Here is a 20,996-nt window from a genome sequence, read left to right on the forward strand (position 1 = left end):
CATTTCTTATTCATGTACTTATCCAAATGTCTTTTAAACATTGTAACTGTACCAGCATCCTTCCTCTGGAAGTTCATTCCACACAAGAACTACTCTCCGTGCAAAAAAGTTGCCACTCTTTTTTAAATCTTTCTCCTCTCACCTTAAAAATATCTCCCCTCGTCTTGAATCCCCCCAACCTAGGGTAAAGACACCTGCCATTCGCCTTATCTATACCCCTCCTGATTTTATAAACCTCTATAAGGTCATTCCTCAACCTCATACACTCCAATGAAAAAGGTCCCAGCCTATAATATGGCCAAAATGTCGTTGTTTATCGACTATAAATCTTTCCAGGAGAGTCCATGCTGGATGTGGAGTGGCACTCTTGAAGCTACAACCACTGATGATTGGTTAGAGACTTGTTCCAGAAAAAAATCTAGCTATGGAAACAGACATAAGCTCTGTCTGAGTATTTGCCACTCAACCACTCCTTATGACAATCTTAAGTTCCCACCTGCTTCAAGAAGACCACCAATGCCAAGGCAAAATCATGCAGCGAGCCTCAATGCCTACCACCCGGTGGCTCCGATGTCCACCATTATGAAGTGATTCGAGAGGTTGGTCATGGTTCACATCAACCCTAGCCTACCAAATTGCCTTGATCCCTAAGCGGCCTACCATCACAATAGGTCCACGGCAGATGCTATCTGCCTGGCCCTACACTCATCCCTGGAACATCTGGATAACAAGAATACCTATGTCAGGCTCCCAATTATTGACTACAGCTCTGCCTTCAATACCGTAATTCCAAACAAACTCATCTACAGACTCCGGAGACCTAGGTTTCTCTGCTCCTCCCTCTGTAACTGGATTCTTGACTTCCTGACCAACAGACTGCAGTCAGTAAGGATAGGCAAAAAACTTTCTCCACAATAATCCTGAATACTGGTGCCCCGCAAGGCTTGGTACTCAGCCCACTACTATACTCCTTATACACTCATGACTGGGTGGCCAAATTCCGCACCAACTCCATTTACAAGTTTGCTGATGACACCACTATTGTAGGTCAGATCTCAAAAAAACGCAGGAGATAAAGTGCTTATCGGCATGGCGTAAAGACAATAATCTCTCCATCAACGTCAGCAAAATGAAGGAGTTGGTCCTTGACTTTAGGAAACGGAGTGGAAGACACACCCCTGTCTGCATCAAATGGTGCTGAAGTGGAGATGGTCAAGAGCGTCAAGTTCCTGGGAGTGACCAACAATCTATCCTGGTCTATACACGTTGCCACTATGGGCAGGAAAGCGCAGCAATGCCTCTACTTCCTCAGGAGACTGAGGAAATTTGGCATTTCTATAAAGACTCTTACAAATTTTTATAGATTCACCATAGAAAGCATCACAGAATAGTATGGCAACTGCTCTCACCAAGACTGAAAGAAACTAGAGAGTTGTGAACACAGCCCAGTCCATCACACAAACCAGCCTCCTGTCCAGTGATTCATCTATACTTCCCGCTGCATCAGGAAAGCAACCACCATAATCAAAGATCCCTCCCACTTGGTTATACTCTCTTTCACCCTCTTCTGTCAGGTAGAGAATATAAATATTTGTATACACATACGAACAGATTCAAGAACAGCTTCTTCCCCACTGTTATTAGACTTTTGAATGGACCTCTTTAATGTTAATGTTGATCTCTCTCTGTAACGCCATATCCTGCACTCTGTTCTGTTACACTAAAGCACTTGTATAGTTCGATCTGCTTGTAAAGCAAGTAAGATAACACTTTTCACTGTAACTCAGTACACATGACAGTAATAGATCAAATCAATTTATGTAGATATGCATTCATATATGAAAGCCGGAAGGCTTTAGACAGTGGGAACAGATTCACCCCACACTTTCATGCTTTCCTCAGCACTAGCCATGGACCTTGGAATGCGCCAGTCTGTAACAGTTCGTCAGGGACATTGGAAGACCAACGAGTTTCAGACAGATCAAGGAGTGTCTTTTCACCATATATATAAAACATATATATGCTGAACCCATTTTAACATTGTGTTTATTAGCCTCAAGAGATTGTACAAACCCCAGTTCCTCAAATGGAATGGTTTCTTGAAGATTATCGTGGTGTCACCTGTAGAATTGTGAGGACAATACAAATTAAACAAGATATCATAACTTGTAACAGTCATAGGCAATTATTGAACTGAGAAATAAAGTATAAAATAGTAAAAATATTACACAATCAATAATTTCCAGCATACAAATAAATTATCCTTAATTTACAAAAAGAAATGAAAGGTCTATTGCCCTCTTGGTTTTGTATTAATGCCCATAGATCATTTGTTGTTAGGTTGAGTTCATTATATTCTCATGTACTTATAATCTAATTAAGTTTTATAAAGTAAGGGATTAATGTAGACAAATAATACATTTCTATTAGCCACTTAAAACCAGATCCAATTGCTGAGTTCATTTAATTCCCACATAATTTAGAGTTTGTGTGCTGTTTCAATTGTAAAATTTTAAAGAAAATGAATTGAAAATGCCCTTTGGGTCAAAACATCAAAATTCTCAATGTGCCAGAGATTTGCCTTTGACGTAGTTTACTGTGGGGCGTGCTTTTCTGTGGTTGCAGGGGACTTAAATAAACTGAAGTGCGTGAAGTTTCTGCAGTAATCTGATGATTTGAGTGTTGCATTCTGTCTTGCACTTATCAGAACAATTTGTAAGAATACTGGTTCAAGCAGAAAGCTAACATTTTTATACGGTATAAGAGGAGAGTGCTGATTGGTTGGGAAGTCAACTCTGATTGGTAGAGATGTCACCATGGAGAATATCCCCATTTATACTGATTGACAATTAATAGCCAGGGTTTGACAATCAGAGTCAACCTGCCTGGCTTAGAGTTTCAACAAAGCCTTGTTTTTCACTGTCAATCAGCATTAATGGATACATTCTGCATAGCAATGCCTCTACCAATCAGCGTCCATCTACCAACCAATCTGCACCTTCCTGCCATACAGTATGAATTTTGCTTTTTCCCCTTGAATTGGTATTCTTCTGAAATATTCTGATCAATGCAGGATGAAAAGATTGACAAAGTGTCTTCATGCAGCAAAACTCAAGTTCCATACCCACAACTATTTGATCAGAAATTATCTTTCCTTTCTTGCAATAAGATAATTGTCATATGGAGACAGCTTCTTTTCCCTTCATTCCTTAAGGGGATATAACTATTGCTGGCAAAGCTAGCATTTTGTGCCCATCCCTAGATGCGCTTGAACTGAGTGGCAAAGGCAGTCGGGAGTCAACACATTGCTGTAGATTTGGAGTTACATCTAAGCCAGACTGGGTAAAAATAGTGGATTTCCTTCCCTAAAGCATGTTAGTGAACCAGATGATGCTTTGTTTACAACAATTCGTGGTCATTGGTGAGGTCACCATTACTGAGACCAGCTTTTAATTCCAGATTTTTCTATTAATTAACTGAATTTAAATTGTTGTGGTAGGATTTAAATCCATGTCTCCAGAGAATCACTTTGGGGCTCTGGATTACTAGTCCAGTGACACTACCACTAGACCACTGTATCTCCATTGAATAGACTGGAATTATATTCTCTGGAATTTAGAAGAACCAAGTCATTGAAATATATATAGCTTGACAGGGTTGATGCTGAGAGTTGTGATGATGGAACCTTAAACGTTAACTGTTCCTTTCTCTACAGATGCGGCTTGAGTATTTCAAGCATTTTATTTCAAATTTACAGGATCTGCAGTATTTTGCTACAGTGGGGCTGCTGCCTTTTGACTGGAGAGTCTAGAATGAAGAATAAAGGGTCTCCTTACTAATAGAAGGTAATAAATGGGAGGGAAGGAGAATCGTAAAGATTAACTGAACTGGGTTCTGGGCTCAGGAGCTTGCCCTGTGAGGTGACAGTGAGTAGATTTGGTTCATATTTCATGGAGTTTAGAAGAATGAAGCAATTGCAATGAAACATGTAAAATTCTTAAGGAGTTTCACAGGGCAGATGCTGAGAGTTGTTTCCCTGGGTGAAGAGTCTGAAATTAGGTAGCATTGTCTCAAGATAAGAGGTAGGCTATTAGAATTGAGATGAGGAGAAATTCCTTCACTCAGTGTTGCGAATCTTCAGAATTCTCTACTTGCAGATAGCTATGTTCCACTGATGAGCATATCCAAGACAATGGTTGATAAATTTCCAACCATTAAGATAATTAAGGGATATCGGATGAAATTGGAAACATAAAGCTTAGGAGAAGCAGAAGGCAACTTGGTCCTTCAAGCCTACTTCACCAATCAATAAGTTCATGGTTGATCAGGTTGTGGTCTCAGCTCCACTTGGTTGCCCCTTCTCTAACCCTTGACTTGTCTTTCAAAAACCTCTTAACTCAACCTTGAATAAATTCCAATAACCCAGCCTCCACTGATCTCTGAGGAAGACAACTGTAAATAGAGAGCTCTTAAGTTTAAACAATGTCATCTAGTTTTAGTCTATCCTACAAGAGGAAACATTCTTCCAGTATCCAGTTCTGAGGATCTTATATCTTTCAATTTCATCACCTCATTATTCTAAAGTGCAATGGATAAAGGGCCAATCTATCCAATCTTTCTTCATAAAACAAATCCTATATCCCTGGAATGGGTCAAGCAATTTTCTTTTTGTGAACTGCTTTGACAGCAATGCTATCTTTTTTCTCAAGTAAGCAGACCAAATTGTATGCAAAGTTCCAGAAATAGTCTTACCAACACCCCGTACAGCTGCAGTTAATATTCCCTACTTCTGTATTCCATACCCCTTTTAATAACCATTACATTTGCCTTCCTAATTACTTGGTCTACCAGCAAACTAATGTTTTATAATTAGGTACCAGGACATCTAGAACCCGTCGCGCCAATGGTTTGATTTAGTATTGTTACGTGTACGAAGATACAGTGAAAAGTATTGTTTTGCATGCTATCTAGGCAAATCATACTTTTCATAAATACATCAGGGTAATAGAACAGAATGCAGAATATAGTGGCTCAGTTGCACAGAAGGCGCAGCGAAAGATCAACTCCATTTAATACATGAGGTTCGTTTATAAGTCTGATCACAAAGGGGAAGAAGCTGTTCTTATTTCTGTTGGTACGTGTTTTTCGTATCTTCTGCCCAATGTAAGAGGGTGGAAGAGAATATAACTGGGATGAGGGGGTACTTGATTATGTTGACTGCTTTCCTGAGGCAGTGTGAAGTGTAGGAGTCAATGGAAGGTAGACTGGTTTTCGTGATGGACTGGGCTGCGTTCACAACTCTGTAATTTCTTACGGTCTTGGGCAGATTCGCAAAAATGAACATAGCAGCTCCGACTGTGATCTTACTGAATGGTGAAGCAGGCTTGAGGGGACAGGTACCATATTCCTGTTTGAATTATGTCTTTTACGTAAATGTTACACTTTCATAGCAGACCTTCTCAGGATGCCCAAATGAGCTTTAAAGTCAGTGAAGTAAATGTGGAGTGTAGTCACTGTTGTAATATATGGCAGCCAATTTACAAACAGTAAATAGCAAAGTTGTGGGTGACCAAGTAATCTATTTTGTGTGGGTTGAGGGACACATTTTGGCCAAGAAGTGATAGAAAAATGCTGGTGGTCCTGTCAAGAGGAAGAAAAGGCGAAAACTTTAAAGACGAAGCAGTGAATGCAAGTCAAGTACGAACAAGGGAGACGGTAAACCTATTGACTGCTGCAGAAATGCCACAACACAAGGCAAAGTTGACCCTTCAATGAAGAGCATATTATTGATATGCCTCTGGCTCAGGTTAATATTTAAAGAATGATGATAGGAAGGCATCCAAACAACGACATGGTGCACTGCAATCATGTTTTCAATAGTTTAAAGATGATCTTACCAGCAGTCAAATCATTCAAACCCATCAATAGCTTGGTATTGCACTCTCAAGAACCTGTCACAGAGCTACTGTACATGAACTTGAGGTGAACCCTGTACGCTCCTTCTACCTTGCCATGTTTCACAGCTAGGGCAGTGTTATCAGTCAGCACAAAGACGGACTTTGGTTCTCCAAAGAATATTTGTGAAATTTATGAGACTAAATTCCAAATTTAACAGAGCTGGAACTATCAGAAAGACAGCACACAAATTAACAGAAATTTTTTCAAATTCTAAGGTTATTTAATCAGAGCAAGTTCTATTGCATTCATTTTCAGGTGGAAGATCATTGAAACCAATCATTGCCACCAAGGTAAGTCAGAAGGTATGATGTGAGGAAGACTTGAGAAAGTCGTAGATGTATACAGATAGTTGAGTGGGTGGGCAAAAATATGACTGATGGGAGTATAATGTGGGCACATATGAAGCTGCTCACTTGGCCAACATTTTTTTAAAAAGCATAGTATTATTTAAACATAGTGGCCACAGAATTCTAAGAGTAAGGGAGATTTAGGTGTTGTGGTGCGAATCAGAAAAAATTAGTTTGCAGGTACAACATGTGACCGAGAAGGCTAATGAGATGCTACCCTTAATTAAAAGATAAATTGAAAATAAAAGTAAGGATGCTATGCTTCAATTATACAGTGCATCCCAAATGCTGTTTGCAGTTTTGGTCTCCTTATTCAAGGAAAGATTTAAATACATAGGTCGCAGTTCAGAGGAACTTTTCTAGATTGGTACCTGGAGTTAGCAGGTTGCCTTCCAAGGATAGGTTAAACACTCTGGACTTGTTTCCAGTGCAGTTTAGAAGCCTGATTGAAGTATATATGATCCTGACTGGTTTTTGACAAGGTGAACATTGAAAGAGTGTTACCTCTTATTGGAGAGTCCCAAACTAGGGATTTTAAAATTAGCAATTGCCCTTTCAGGACACAGGTGAGGAGCAATTTTATTTTTTTCCCTAGAGGGTTGTGCAACTTTGGAACTCTCTGCCTCAGAAGGCAATAAAGGCAGGACCACCGAATACTTTTAAAGTGGACATAGACATTCATTGAAGGAAGGGTTATTCTGTAGATGTGAATATGGAATTCAAAACACAAGCAGTTGAGCCAGTATCTCATTGAATCACAGAGAAGGCATGAGGGGCCAAATAGTCTGACTCTACTTCTGTTTCATAGGTTCAACTTGATAGGACAATTAATCAGAAATGATTTTTAGTTTTACAGTATGAAACAGCAAGAGGCCAATGTTTAAAGATGAGACATTTCACTATCAGACAGAACACACTGCAGCATTTTCTGTTGTTGAAATAATTTATAATAAACATTATTGCATTTTTATTCTGCAGATCTTTCATAAGGTAATTTCTATTTAAATAACTGAAGAGAGAGGGAGGGACAGGAACAGTTTGAATTTTTAAGTGACCTGGTGTGAGAAATGTTGAATATGGCTTCCAACAGAATGCTTCCCACTTCCTCACTCTTACATTAATCCCTTCCAGTAAATAGTTACCAATGCACACAAATGCAATAAAGTTGAAAAAGATTTATGAGTCTGTTTGTGGCATTCTCTGGGTTCATCTGATTGACATCTATAATAACTTGCAACCAAATGAGATTGAAAAAAGGGGTTTCATGGACAATGACAGGAATATACACCAATTAAATACTTGTTTTAATATGTTTGGATCGAAATATTCCCCACCACTTTGGGCAGTGAACAAGGAAAATGCTCCTTTCCTTATAAAAATATCATTTACTTCAGGATATTAAGAAGTGCTTTTTCCTTCTGCAGTATCCAATATTGGAGCAAATGCTGAGAAGATCTATCATGCTGTGTCATATAGTTCTAGAATCAGTGATAACAAATTTTCAAGGTATAATCCATTTGAAGATGATAATTTAAATTGTAAACATTGGAACACTGTAAAGTGAAAGGCAGTTTTCAATAAATACTTTATAGAACTGAAGCAGTCACCAAGCAATGAGTCATGGTGACCAATAAGTTGAAGGGTTTCAAAGTTGTTAAAAGCAGAGTCTTCACTCACGCACACTTAAATGTGAAAATCCCCACAATGAGCAGAAGCTGAGTGGATTGACAATTGCAGCTGGCTATGCATAGTGATTAATCACAGGGTTTTGCAGCTTCACCCTTTCCTCAGTCACACAGACAGACACAAGAATGCCGAATTTCAAACAATCACAACTTATACTGTTTAGAAAAGGTACCGATTGATTCCTAAGGCAACTCTGATTGACTTAAGTGTTGCTACGGAGAAAGCAACAGGGAACTATAGATTTCCGGAGCTTGTGGATAACTCGGCAAAAGTACTGACTATATTCCTTTCGTTTGTAGGACATGAGTCCTTTCCTGTGAAAGCATGTCACTTTTATCAAATTAACTAAGCCGTATGCTTGACTGAAATTAGTTGTCAATGTAGCTATTAACACCCTCTGGATTGCTCAGAAAGTGTTGTCCAATTGCAGAATCACATCTCGCAGTAGATATCCATATCTACTCATTTTCATGGAAAGGTTGACAGGAAGAAGTTACTACGAGTTTGAGGGATCTGTTTGTGACAAATTATTAACAATTGGAACATAAGAGGAGGCCATTTGATACCTCAAAACTGTTTCAATCTTCAATTAGACCATGACTGATCTGCACCTATTTGCACATGGTAAACGTTTTGTTGTGTTTTATATTTTCCGAGTGGGGGGAGTTGTGTGTGGATGAGCAGAATTCCAGATTTCCCTGACCTTTTGGATGAAAACATTGCTTTTTGCCTTAGTTGCCCAATTCGAATCAGTTCATCAATTTAAATACCCTGATCTGTCTTCCACTGAAATCTCATATTCTCAGCAAGTGCTGAACTTGAACACAATACAAACCACAACATCCTACAGTCAAGACTTTGGTAGACAACAGAGTCCGGCAGACAGGAAAGTGTTATTGAGGCCACAATCAGAATAGCTGTAATATTACTGAATGGTACAGTGGGGGCTGAATGGCCTACTCCTGCTCCTGTGTTCCAGTTTTAGGGTCACATCTTGGGTTGACACATCCCAGTGCTCACTGGCTGGTTAGTCCTCAATGTTCAAGGGAGCGACTGGGTTAAACAAGGGTCTCTCTTTCCTCTGGTTCATTTTTCCACAACTGACTTCAAAATCCTTCTTGGTTCCTTTGAGCAGTTCCAGGCTGTCTCTTTTTACATCATATCCTAAAGAGACCAACCTCTTGATGCGATGGTGCACAATCTGTGGAGACAGCTCGAGAACTGCTGGACTTGCTTTGACCTGCTCCACTGAAAACCCTTCCCGCAACATGGCCGTGAGTCGCTCCTCCAAGACAGGGGCCGAGAAGTACAGCAAGGCCGGGCAGCTCATCAAGATGATCTTCAATCCCTCATCGCTGCACTGCAATGACTGTCGACAGAACGCAGTGCTTTTCTCCATAATATTGGGCGATAGCTCAGTTATCAACCCTTTGAGCTTGGAGAACAGCTTAAGGAGCTCAGCATTGCTGAAACCCAAGGATCGCAAAAAGTTCAAGTTTTCACACACCAAGTTTGGAGGTTTCAACAAAATGAAAGGATTTTGGCTCAGCAGTTTCATTAACCAGATCCTCATATTAGCCTGGTTGCCACCCAGCTGAAGGTAGCTTTTCTGTAAATTCTCAACTACAGCCCTGTTCTGATCCACACTGCTACAGAAAGTCTGGGGAGAACTGACCAGCAAGCGGTTGATAATCCTGTTATTCAGGTTTAATGCTTGGAAATATTTGATATTGTCCTGTCGATTCTTGTGGTTTTTGATTGTAAAGAATGATTCTGGGAACCGCTCAATAATTCTTGCCAGTTCCTTCTCGTTGGTGCACAATCTACCCCATAACTCCTGCTGGGCTCTGATTTCTGCTGGTTTGCAGAGGACGGCCTCAGGGTATCGTTCCAAAATGACGGCTACCTTCTTCCCCTCAACTCCCATTTCCTTTAAAATGTTGGCGGTTTCATAGACATAAGCCTCGTTTGCAAACAAAACCCAGCTTTTTAGCTGACGAATCCTCGCTACATCCACTGACAGCTGCTTCAGACTCTCCACAGTCTGTCCATTTTCCTTTCGCTGTGCACTGGAGACTGTGAACTGAAGGCAGCTTCTGTACATTCCTTGGCTGCATTGGGCTGAGGGGAACCAATGTTCTCCACACCGTCCACTGTATAACAATCCCAATCGAAACATCTTCCAGAGAGATCTCGACCTGGACATTTCTAGCCTTGGGTATCACCTTGGACAGAAGGAAAGCTGACAGTGAAGATGATGACTGCACAAGTGCTAGACAAGTTTGAAGTGTTTAAAATCATGAATAGTTTTGATAGAGTAAATACAGTTTTCAATGGCAGTGGGCTGGCAACCAGAGGGGACCAATATAAGGTCAATATAGAATAGTACAGCACTTAAAGAAACTATTCGGCCCATCTAGCCTCTGCCAGCTCTCAGGAAGAGCACCTCAGTTAGTCCCTCTCCAATTTCACTGTCAACACTGCACCCTTTTTCCCTTATATAATTATACTTTGAAAGCAAGAATTGGACCTGTCCCCACCATGTTCACAGGCTGCATATTCCAGATCCTGGAATCTGCACCCTCTGGTTCACAATCCTTCCAACCTGTGGGAACAGGCTCCCCCTATTTACTCTGTCCAGATCCCTCCTGGCTTTGAATAACTGTCAAAACTCCTTTTAACCTCTCTTCTACAAGGAAAACAGTCCCAACTTCTTCAGCCTATTTTCAAAACTGAAGTTTCTCATCTCTAGAACCTGTCTCACAAATCTTTTCTGCTTGCTTTCTAAAGCCTTCACATCAGGGCTTCTGAAACCTGCAGTCAGGATCCAAAGTGGGGCTGTGAGCTCCAAGGTAGTGATGGCTGCCAAAGAACTCTAACTTCTAAGATAGGATCAAGAGTAGGCCATTCAACCCATTGAGTCTGCTCTGTCATTTAATACCATCATGGCTGATTGAACACATCAATACTATATACTTACACTGTCTTCATAGCCATTTATGCCACTGAAATTCAAAAATGTTTCAAAATCTACTTTAACTATATTCTACAAACGAAATTCTCTACTCTAGAGGGTTTTGGAAGTTCAAAGATTCACAACCCTCTGAGTTTAAAAAAATCCTAAATGACATCCCCCTTATTTTTAAATTGTGCCCCCTGGTTCTAGACTCACCAAACAGTGGAAATATTTTATCTGCATTTACCCTATCGCTCTAAGTACTTTGTAGGTTTCAATGAGATCACTTTTCATTCTTTGAAATTCTAGAGAGTACAGACCAAGTTTGCCCAATCTGTCTTCATAGGACAGTTCCAGCATCCCTGGAAACAAGTCTGGTGATCCTTTGTTGCACTCTCTCTATAGCAGTAATATTTTTCCTGAAAAAAGGAAATCAAAATGCACAGAACTCAAGGTGTGGTCTAACCAAGCTCCCATACAACTGAAGCAAGTTTTCACTGACCCTGTAGTCAAATCCGCTTGTGATGAAAGCTAACATTCCATTAGCCTTATTAATGGCTAACTGGATCTGCATGTTAGCCTTCACTGACTTATTGACAAGCACACCCAAATCCCTTTGTACTGTTTTCAGTACAGATTTCAGCATCTGCAGTAATTTGATCCTAAAATCCTCTGTACATCTACACTTTCCAACTTTTCATAACTTAAAAAAACTCTGTATATCTGTGCTTCCAACCAAAGTGGATAACCTTGACAGCTTTCCACATTATACTGTCATGTCCTTGCCTAATCTCTGTGCCTGTCCAAATCCTCCTAAAATTACTTTACTCAGAGTTACACAGCATGGAAACAAATCCTTTGGTCCAACCAGTCCATGCTGACTATAATCCCAAACTAAACTAGTTCCATCTGCGTGGTCCTGGCCCATATTCCTCCAAACCTTTCTTATTCATGAATGTATCTAAATATCTTTTAAACATTGTAATTGTTCCCACAACCACCACTTCCCCTGGAATTCATTCCACACACGAACCACCCTTTGTGTAAAAAATTTGCCCCTCATGTCTTTTTAAAATCTCTCTCCTCTCAACTTGATAATGTACTCCCTAGTCTTGGAATTCCCACCCGAGGGAAATGACGACCTCCTTTGCTCCAGTGAAAAAAGTCCAAACCTATCCAGGCTTTCTTTATCATTCAAACCTTTCATACTCCTTCTGAGGAAGAGTCCCAACCCGAGCTTTCCTGCTCCTATGATGCTGCCTGGCTTGCTGTGTTCCTCCAGCTCCACACTGTGTTCCTCCAGCTCCACACTGTGTTATCTCAACATCCTGGTGAATCTCTTCTGAACCCTCTCCAGCTTAGTAATATCCTTCCTATACATCTTCCTCAGAGTACAAACTTCTGATTATCTTTACACTTTCAGCAAGTTTTGAAATTGCCTTTAGTCTCAAAGCTAAATCATAGACATATAGGTTCCAAGTACTGACCTTTGCAGTACCATCCTAGTCACAGTCCACCATTGACAGCATGCCCCATTTATTCCTACTCTAATATAGACCCTCTCCCTTGCTCCATTCTCATTGACAGTCATAACCATTAAAATGGAGTCACTGTGGGGAAAACGTGTGGGAAGCACTGCTTTACATACTCCCTGGAGTGGGGATCCCAAAGCTGGGCACAACTCCAGCTGAGGCCAAAGTGCACCCCACACAACTTTCTACTCCAAGTTGGCGTGATAATAGGTGCTGCCAAAAAGGGTGCTGCAGGTTCAACATTAGCTTCCCTACTGGATGACTATTTGGAGACTGCTGCTCTGGGCCAGCAAAGTCTGATGGGCCAAATGGACAACTCTAGAATTTTTTTTGCAGCCAACCAAAAGTGGGCCTTCAAACAAACCGCCGCCGCAACAGGCCCTGAGCCTGCTCGCCCTCGCTCCCTGATCCCCGGCTCAACTGGGCCCAATAGCCCAAACCCACTCCGGGCCCTGCTTCCAGGTCACAGGATGTCAATACGCCCACCCCGTCCCACCATCACCCACCATGCGGCCAAAGACCAGCCCTTTCCTCTCTCCACCGCCACCGGAGGACACACCCCTACCCGTAACCCCGCCCCCGACATAAACACCGCCCTCCGGCCTAAACCCCGCCCCACAGCCCGAAACCCCGCCCCTCCACCCAAAACCCCGCCGCTGCGCCCCCCCGGGGCCGAACAACGGTACGGCCGCCCCCTCACTGTAGCCCCGCCCCTCTGGGCCGGGTTCCCGAACAATACGACAGCCCTCCCTATAGCTCCGCCCTCTCAGGCCCTGCCCCGCACAAACCCATCTATTCTCTCGGACACACTTTTCACTGTAGACCCGCCTCAGCGCCTGAAAGCTCCGCATCCTTCCTTTGGCCCCGCCTGCAACCCGCCCCCAGTATGTAGCCCGCTCCACTCCTTTCAACCCTGGTCTACGTGCCCCTGTAGCCCGGCTCCCGAGCTGTAGCCCCGCCCCTGACCTGTAGCCACGCCCCGGACCTATAATCCCGCCCTGACATGTAGCCCCTCCCCTGACCCGTAACTCCGCCGCCGACATGTAGCCCCGCCCCCAGAATATCCACCGTGCTGTCCCCGCCTCCAGCAAGTAGCCCCGCCCTTGCCCCGCCCCTTAGTGTTGCAGTCCGCGGCCCCACGATGTTTGGAAAGTTTTGCGGATGCTGTAAATCAGAAACAAAAACAGAAATTACTGGAAAATCTCAGCAGATCTGGCAGCATGAGTGCAGAGAAATCAGAGTTAACGTTTCAGGTCGAGTTCTGACCAAGGGTCACTGGATCTGAAACGTTAACCCTGATTTTCTCTGCATACATACTGAGATTTTCCAGCAACTTATGTTTGTTGCCCACGATATAACTCTGCTCTACCCCTTCAACCCAAGTCGCCCAGGCTCTGCCCAGGTTTATCCTGGAATGTAACATCCACTGACACAAAAATAGAAGTTGCTGGAAAATCTCAGCATGTGTAAAGAGAAAATCAGAATTAACGTGTCGGGTCCGGTGACCCTTCCTCAGAACTGATGGTACCTGGGAAAACATCGGTTTATATCAGAAAATAGGGAGGGGAATGGAGTAGGGAGTAAATGATAGGGTAAAGGATAGACCCCAAAGAGAGAGGAGAGCAGTTGGATGGAGAAAGGAGTGGATAATGATCTGGCTAGTAGGGTAAATAGTTGTTAATGGAGACTGTTAATGACTAACAATAGGTAGTGTGTAAGGGCAGACTATGTGATTACAAGGCCTGGTGTGTGGGGTAGGAGGCTAGGACATGGGAGTGTTTAGGCTCTACAATTATTGAACTTGATATTGAGTCCAGAGGGCTACAGAGTTCCCAAACGAAAAATGAGATGTTGTTCTTCGAGCTTGCGTTGAGCTTCACTGGAAACTACAGCAAGACCGAGACAGAGATGTTGGCCAGAGAACGGGGTAGTGTGTTAAAGTAGCTGGCAACAGGTTGCTCAGCGTTGTTTTTGCAGGCAGAATGTAGATGTACTGCGAAGTTGTCATACAGAGTGTAACAACCATGGACTGTAGCCCTGCCCACCTGAAATGTAACACCTCTCAGTCTTGGAGAGCCCTCTAGGATTCTGGGTTTCCTATTTGAAACTGGGTCAGAAATCACCTGACACTAGGTTATAGTTCAACAGGTTCATTTGAAAACACAAGTTTTTGGAGCATAGCCCCTTCACCTCCACATATTCGAAACCATCCGTTTTATCCAAAGCTGCTGTAAATTGTGAATGGCTGGTGTCCTCAGTCCTCAGTTGCCTTCCCCCCCACCCCTCCACTGCACAACTACAGCACAGCAGCAAAGTTTATTTTTTTCCCCACAGCACCTGTGTTGTGTGTGTGTGTGTAAGTGCAGTGACTTTATTCAATATTTCCACCACCAGAAAAACATGTAGCCAGGGAATCAGTGATAAGCAAAGCCCGATTACAGTAATGCTGATGTGAAAAAAAGTGAAGGGGAGGATAGGGATTAAATCAAAATAAGAGTCGTTGGGAGGCGGGGGGTCAGAAATAAAGCAGTGCCCATCTCTCCCTAAAGGCGTGGAGAATATTTGTGGACACTGCATGCTCCCTCTCCAATGAGACCCAGGCTTGAACATAACTGTGGAAGAGGGGCAGGCAGTTGGCAGAAATGAACCCCTCCATGGCCTGTTGCCTGGACCAGTTTATAGCCAGTCCCAGGAGCAGACCCACAAGGAGATCTCTTTATTCACCTGGCGGATAATCATTTTCAAACTCTTCTGTTGTGCAAATGCTATCAACATTGGACAAATATACACTAGCAGAACAAAGCTGGAACCGTCCTGGTCCTAAAATGGAATTTTGCTGATTCCCTCAGAGATCCTGGTCCTTTCCTACTCTGTGGCCAATATCCCAGGGTCTCATAGATTCCTTTGCTGTCAGGTGGGGTAGAAAGCGGTAGCTGATGGGCATTAACAAATGCTGGTATGGAAACAAGTTCTGGTTTACATAGAATCATAGAAACATGGAGAAAAGGAGCAAGAGTAGGCCATTTGGCCCTTTGAGCCTGCTACACAATTCATCATGATTATGGCTGATCATCAAACTCAGCCTGTTTCTGTTTCTCCCCCATATCATTTGATGCCTTTAACACCAAGTGCTAAATCTAACTCCTTCTTGAAATCATATAATGTTGTGACCTCGACTGCTTTCTTTGGTCATGAATGCCACAGGCTCACCCCTCTCTGGGAGAAGAGATTTCTCCTCATCTCAGCCCTAAATGGTTTTTCCTGTGTCAGTAGATTCTGGCCTTCTGGTTCTGGACTCTCCTGCCATCGGAAACATCCTTCCTGCATCTACCCTGTCTAGTCCTTTTAGAATTTTATGCGATTCTTCTCAAGTTGAGCAAATATAATCCTTGCTGATTCAACCTCTCCTCATACTTCAGTCCTGTTACCCCATGTTTAAAAATTGCCATCAGAGAAGTCTCTGATTGATGGCATTAAAGACAGAACTTGCATTGATGTTGCAACTTTCACAACCTCAGGACTGCTGTGCTAAGTCTCATACTTTTAGTATATCAGTATACCTTTAAGAAGTATGCTCATGACATAATTGCATGATAATAGTCTCCTACTCCTCTTGTCTTGATTCATTTCAAATATGGCACTCTACTGGAAGTAACTTAAGGTTAGGCCAGACAATTATGTGTCTGGGTCATATAATGTTTGTACACAATAGTTAGCTGTAATAAATATCTGTTGCATTCTTCAGTGCCATAGAACATCGAAGCATAGAAATCGGAGCAGTAGGCCATTCAGCCCTTCAAGCCTGGTCCGCCATTCAATTTGATTGTGGCTGATCATCCAACTCAGTACCATGTTCCTGCTTTCTCCCTATACACTTTGAACCCTTGATCCTTAATAAGCATCAAGTCCTGATGAAGGGTGTAAACCCAAAACATTGACTTTCCTGCTCCTCTGATGCTGCCAGACCTGCTGTGTTCCCCCAGCTCCACACTGTATTGACTCTGACTCCAGCATCTGCAGTTCTTGTTGTCTCCTATATTAGAAACAGCCTTCCTGCATTTACCATATAATATGTGAATCCACATTCAGTTTCTTATGTTACAAGACTTTTGCTATGCATTGCTGCAACAGGCAAAACAGCCTGATAGAGGCAAACTCATACCAGGATACCAGTGGTGACCATCTTGGCAGTAGATATTTAGAAATGTAATCGAAGGCCAACCAAACAATAGTTTTGGACAGTAGTGCATTCAAACCAATAGAGATGTTCTCACCATTAAACAGCATCAGTTTCTGTGAGAACAGATGGTCATACAGATCTGTGAGATAGGGTGTTAACAACCAAGAAAACAGCTAATTTCTTTTCAATTAAAACATATTATTTCAAAGTTTAAAGGTTCTAAAATTGCCTTTTTGAAACTAAATAAATAAGAAAAATTGCTGTGCAATTTTGAGCTGCACCACAAAGCAAGCGTAGTGTTATAGAGAAGTTGGAAGGCTAGTATGCTCTGTTCCTGACAGTTAATCCATAATAACCATTCTCAGAACAGCAACAGCAGAGTCTTTGTTCTTTAGGATGAACAGTTATTAACTTATGCTGACATGAAATCCAGGGTATATGGCTTATCACAGTCCAAAGTCTTCAAGGTGCATCTTGGAAAGCAGAAACATCATCATGAATCGGGCATCCAGTGACACCTTTACTCAATTACAATTATTTGAACAATGTATGCAGTTCTATTTTATAGATCAAATGATAGCTGATAGAAACTTAGAAAATAGGAGCAGGGGTAGGCCATTTGATCCCTCAAGCCTGCTGCACCATTTATAATAAGCATTGACTTCAGTATCCAAATCCCACTCACCCCCGCACTGCCCCATATCCTTGATCCCTTTAGCCCCAAGAGCTATATCTGCCTCCTTTTTGAAAATGCATAATGTTTTGGCCTCAACCACTTTCAGTGGTACAGAATCCCACAAGCTCACCACTCTGTGGGTGAAAAAAAACCTTCTCATCCCAATTCTGAGCAAAGAGCTCTAAAAATCTTGCTTGCCATTGACAAAGTGGGGCTTCACAGATGAACTCACCTGGATCTTTCTACGGATTAGCGCAAATAATCAGTAAAGACTTGGAAAGCTCTTAAAATTAAGAATTAACTTCAGGATTAACTGACTCCAACTCACTTCATACAGGCAGCAACCCCTAGAGTTTATTGACAAGAATGGGAGGGAATGAATGTTTATATTAATGGATGAGGTTCCAATCAGGCAAGCTGCTTTGTCTTGGATGATGTTGAGGCTTAGGATGTTCTAAGGTTTAAGTTATGAAAAGTGCTATATAATTGCATTTTTTCTTTTCTGTTGCACCAAATCTGCCTGAGGAAAGTTTAGTATTGGCTAAAAATCAGGAGCAAAACATTTTCACACACAAAATCTTGTGTAAAATTTGAAATTATCTTCCATGAATGGCAAGAAGCTTAGAACAATTTTTAATTTAAAATCTCAGATTGATTGATTTTTGTTAGCCAATTATATTAAGAGAAATGGGCGGTCTCCTATGAAACATAATGCCATTATAGGAAAATTATTCAGTATGTTACTCCCTCACACTGCCACCACGACTTTCCCACTGAATGGTTCAGTCTGGTTGCCCACAGTCCTCAGTAACCAGCAAGGTAATTTAAGCCCGTGTCTAAAGCCAGGTTCAAAAGTTGGATGAGTTTGGTTGGTGTGTTTGCAGCCATCAATAAATCTAACTATAACCAATGTTGTGCATGTCTCTTTCAGTCTATATGATTTATTCTCTTTTAGTACCTCCTGTCGCATTAATAATTGCTGAAAGATTCTCAGAGTGATCACCCCTGTCAGTAATGGATATGAATGAGTCAGTGCACAGATAGGCAGTTTGAACACTGGGGCTGATTTGCTCGCTAGATGGTGCTCTGGGCACTTCTTGAAATTAAAGGAAGGAAAAATATATTTATCTGGAACTTCACAATATTGTCATTTCACCATAATGCGTTTTCCTATGTCCAAAGAAAAATATAGAACTTTGAATGAATTTTAAAAATCCTAAATTTAATAAACAGTCACGGAATTGCCTGTGACTGATAAACAGAGACAAAGGTTTTGACACTAAAAGACATTGCAGCCTTTTGTTTTACAAAATTCATGTTTTAGAATGTTCCTATTTATAAATGGCAGCAAAACTGAATAGGCAGGAATATTAAACAAACACAGATCTTAGTGGGTTGGTGAAAGTTGAGGGTTTTTTTAATATATAAAACTTTAGATAGTTCTACGCTAAATATTTTATAATATATTAGAATGACCGCAAGCTTTTATTTTGAAATGTCTTGCACCAATAATTACAGCCTTCCAGGATCACAGCTTCAAAGAATCAGAGCTTCCCGCAGTACACCAATCAAGGAAAGGGGTGCCACAATTTTGAAAATGATAATTTTTAACAATTAATTCAGTTTTTCCTGAATGTACATTGCTATATACTGTATGCACATTTAAACAAAGTGAGAAATGTTAAGTGAGCTGCTCCATAATGACCATCTCAAACAAGAGAGAGTCTAAAAATTTTCCCTTGACATTCAATGGTGTTACCAGCACTGCAACACCATGGGGAATGCCATCCACCAGAAACGGAACTAGAACAGCTAATTAAATACCATGGCTATGAATTCTGTGGTGAGTAACTCACCTCTGACTTCCCAAAGCCTGTCCACCATCTACAAGTTATAAGTCAGGAGTGTGATGGAATACTTCCCACTTGCCTGGATGAGTGCAGCCCCAAAAACACTTAAGAATTTTGATATCATCCAGGACAAAGCAATTGCTTGATTAGCACCCAAAGCACCACCTTCAATATTCACTCCTCCACCGTCACTCTATAGCAGCCATAGATACTATCTACGAGATGCACTGCCCAAATTCACCAAGAGTCCCTCAAAGCATCTTTCAAATGCATAACTAGTACTATCCAGAACGACAAGGGCAGCAGGTATATGGGAACACCACCACCAAATTACTTACCAAACTGATTTGGGGAGTACATCACCATTTCTCTGGTGTTACTGGGTCAAAATCCTGGAACTTCCTCCCTAACAGCACCATGAGTGTCCGTACACTGTAGAGTCATAGAGTGATACAGCACAGAAACAGACCCACAGTCCAACTCGTCCATGCCGACCAGATATCCTAAACTATTCTAGTCCCATTTGCCAGAATTTCGCCCATATCTCGCTAAACCCTTCCTATTCATATACCCATCCAGATGCCTTTTAAATGTTGTAATTGTACCAACCTCCATCACTTCTTTTGGCAGTTCATTCCATACACACACCACCTCTGAATGAAAAATTTGCCCCTTAGGTCCCTTTTAAATCTTTCCCCTCTCACCTTAAACCTATGCCCTCTAGTTTTGGACTTGCTTTCCCTGGGGAAAAAGACCTTTGTTATTCACTCAATCCATGCCCCTCATGATCTTATAAACTTCTATACAGTTACCCCTCGCCTCCGACACTCCAGAGAAAATCGTTCAATTTTACTGCAGTGTTTCACGAAGGCAACTCACCACCACTTTCTTTGGGGCAGTTAGAGGTGAGAAATAGCCAGCAATACCCCCATCCAGTGAAAAAAACATATAGGTTTTAATATAATTACAGACAGAATTTCATACCTTACACGTAATTGGAATATCATCTTCTGATATTTGTTTTTGACAATTCTTGGTTGACATTACAACAGGAGATGATGTATTTTGTAACAATAGGGCTTGCAGCATTGGCAATTAAATGGTAGAATATGCAGCAGGGAATGACATTGTCAGCTCACTGTTTATAGTTTGCTGGCAAAACTCTCCTGCTAGCGGTATGGCTGCATTATGCAAATACTCAAATGACTCATTCCACACTCTTAGATTATCTTTCTGAATATTTGATTAATTGATTTCAGACTGAGTTTTGTTCAGCCTTAGTGTTTCTTCAGTCCTGCTGGGAGTTTCTCAGTCTTGCTTTTGTAGCCTGAATAGAGCTCAAGTTACAAAATTTATAAATAATCGGAATCTCAATCTAGCATACGGTTCCAGTGCATGTGCCAAATTCATAACCTCGCCACAGTTTTCTCTACATTGAACACTAGTGTGACCGTGTTTACATTTATTACGGTACAATTGTCACAAGAAAAGTTTTGGAAAGTTAGGAAACAGATAATGGAACTTTATATAACAAGTGGAAAAACTGGTGTTTGTGATAAACTATAGGCTCCCAATAATATGTCACGGACCAGACCAAACCCCCTCAAAATATATCAGTAAGGTAGCCTAGACCCTAACATTTTCCTATTTTTAAAGGGCAAGTGTAGAGTGTTGTATGGTGGATGCAATTCAATTGGTCAAACTACCAGGCTTGAAGAAAAACACACTTTGCTTTTACACTATAGTTAAAATACAAACAAAATAAAGGAGATTTGGAATAACTTAACTCTATTGGAAAACTTAACAGAATA

General features: G+C 41.5%; 1 protein-coding gene across 4 annotated transcripts; it reads right to left on the reverse strand.

The window, feature by feature from the left end:
* Nucleotides 1–1,523: 1,523 nt before the first annotated feature.
* Nucleotides 1,524–13,357, reverse strand: mterf2 (mitochondrial transcription termination factor 2). 4 transcript variants are annotated; one of them, XM_048607849.1, is made up of 2 exons: nucleotides 13,268–13,357; nucleotides 1,524–10,216 (listed from the first exon to the last, which is right to left on the reverse strand). In XM_048607849.1, the coding sequence occupies exon 2, from the start codon at nucleotides 10,195–10,197 to the stop codon at nucleotides 9,019–9,021; it is 1,179 nt and encodes a 392-aa protein (XP_048463806.1). In that variant the 5' UTR covers nucleotides 10,198–10,216; nucleotides 13,268–13,357; the 3' UTR covers nucleotides 1,524–9,018. The 4 variants fall into 4 exon arrangements, with proteins under 4 accessions (XP_048463806.1, XP_048463805.1, XP_020376614.1 ...); XM_048607848.1 differs by having other exon boundaries at nucleotides 13,290–13,328; XM_020521025.2 differs by lacking the exon at nucleotides 13,268–13,357 and adding an exon at nucleotides 12,986–13,039.
* Between the last annotated feature and the right edge of the window lie 7,639 nt (nucleotides 13,358–20,996).

Source organism: Rhincodon typus, chromosome 18 (assembly GCF_021869965.1).
Source record: "Rhincodon typus isolate 14 chromosome 18, sRhiTyp1.1, whole genome shotgun sequence".
NCBI lineage: Eukaryota > Metazoa > Chordata > Chondrichthyes > Orectolobiformes > Rhincodontidae > Rhincodon > Rhincodon typus.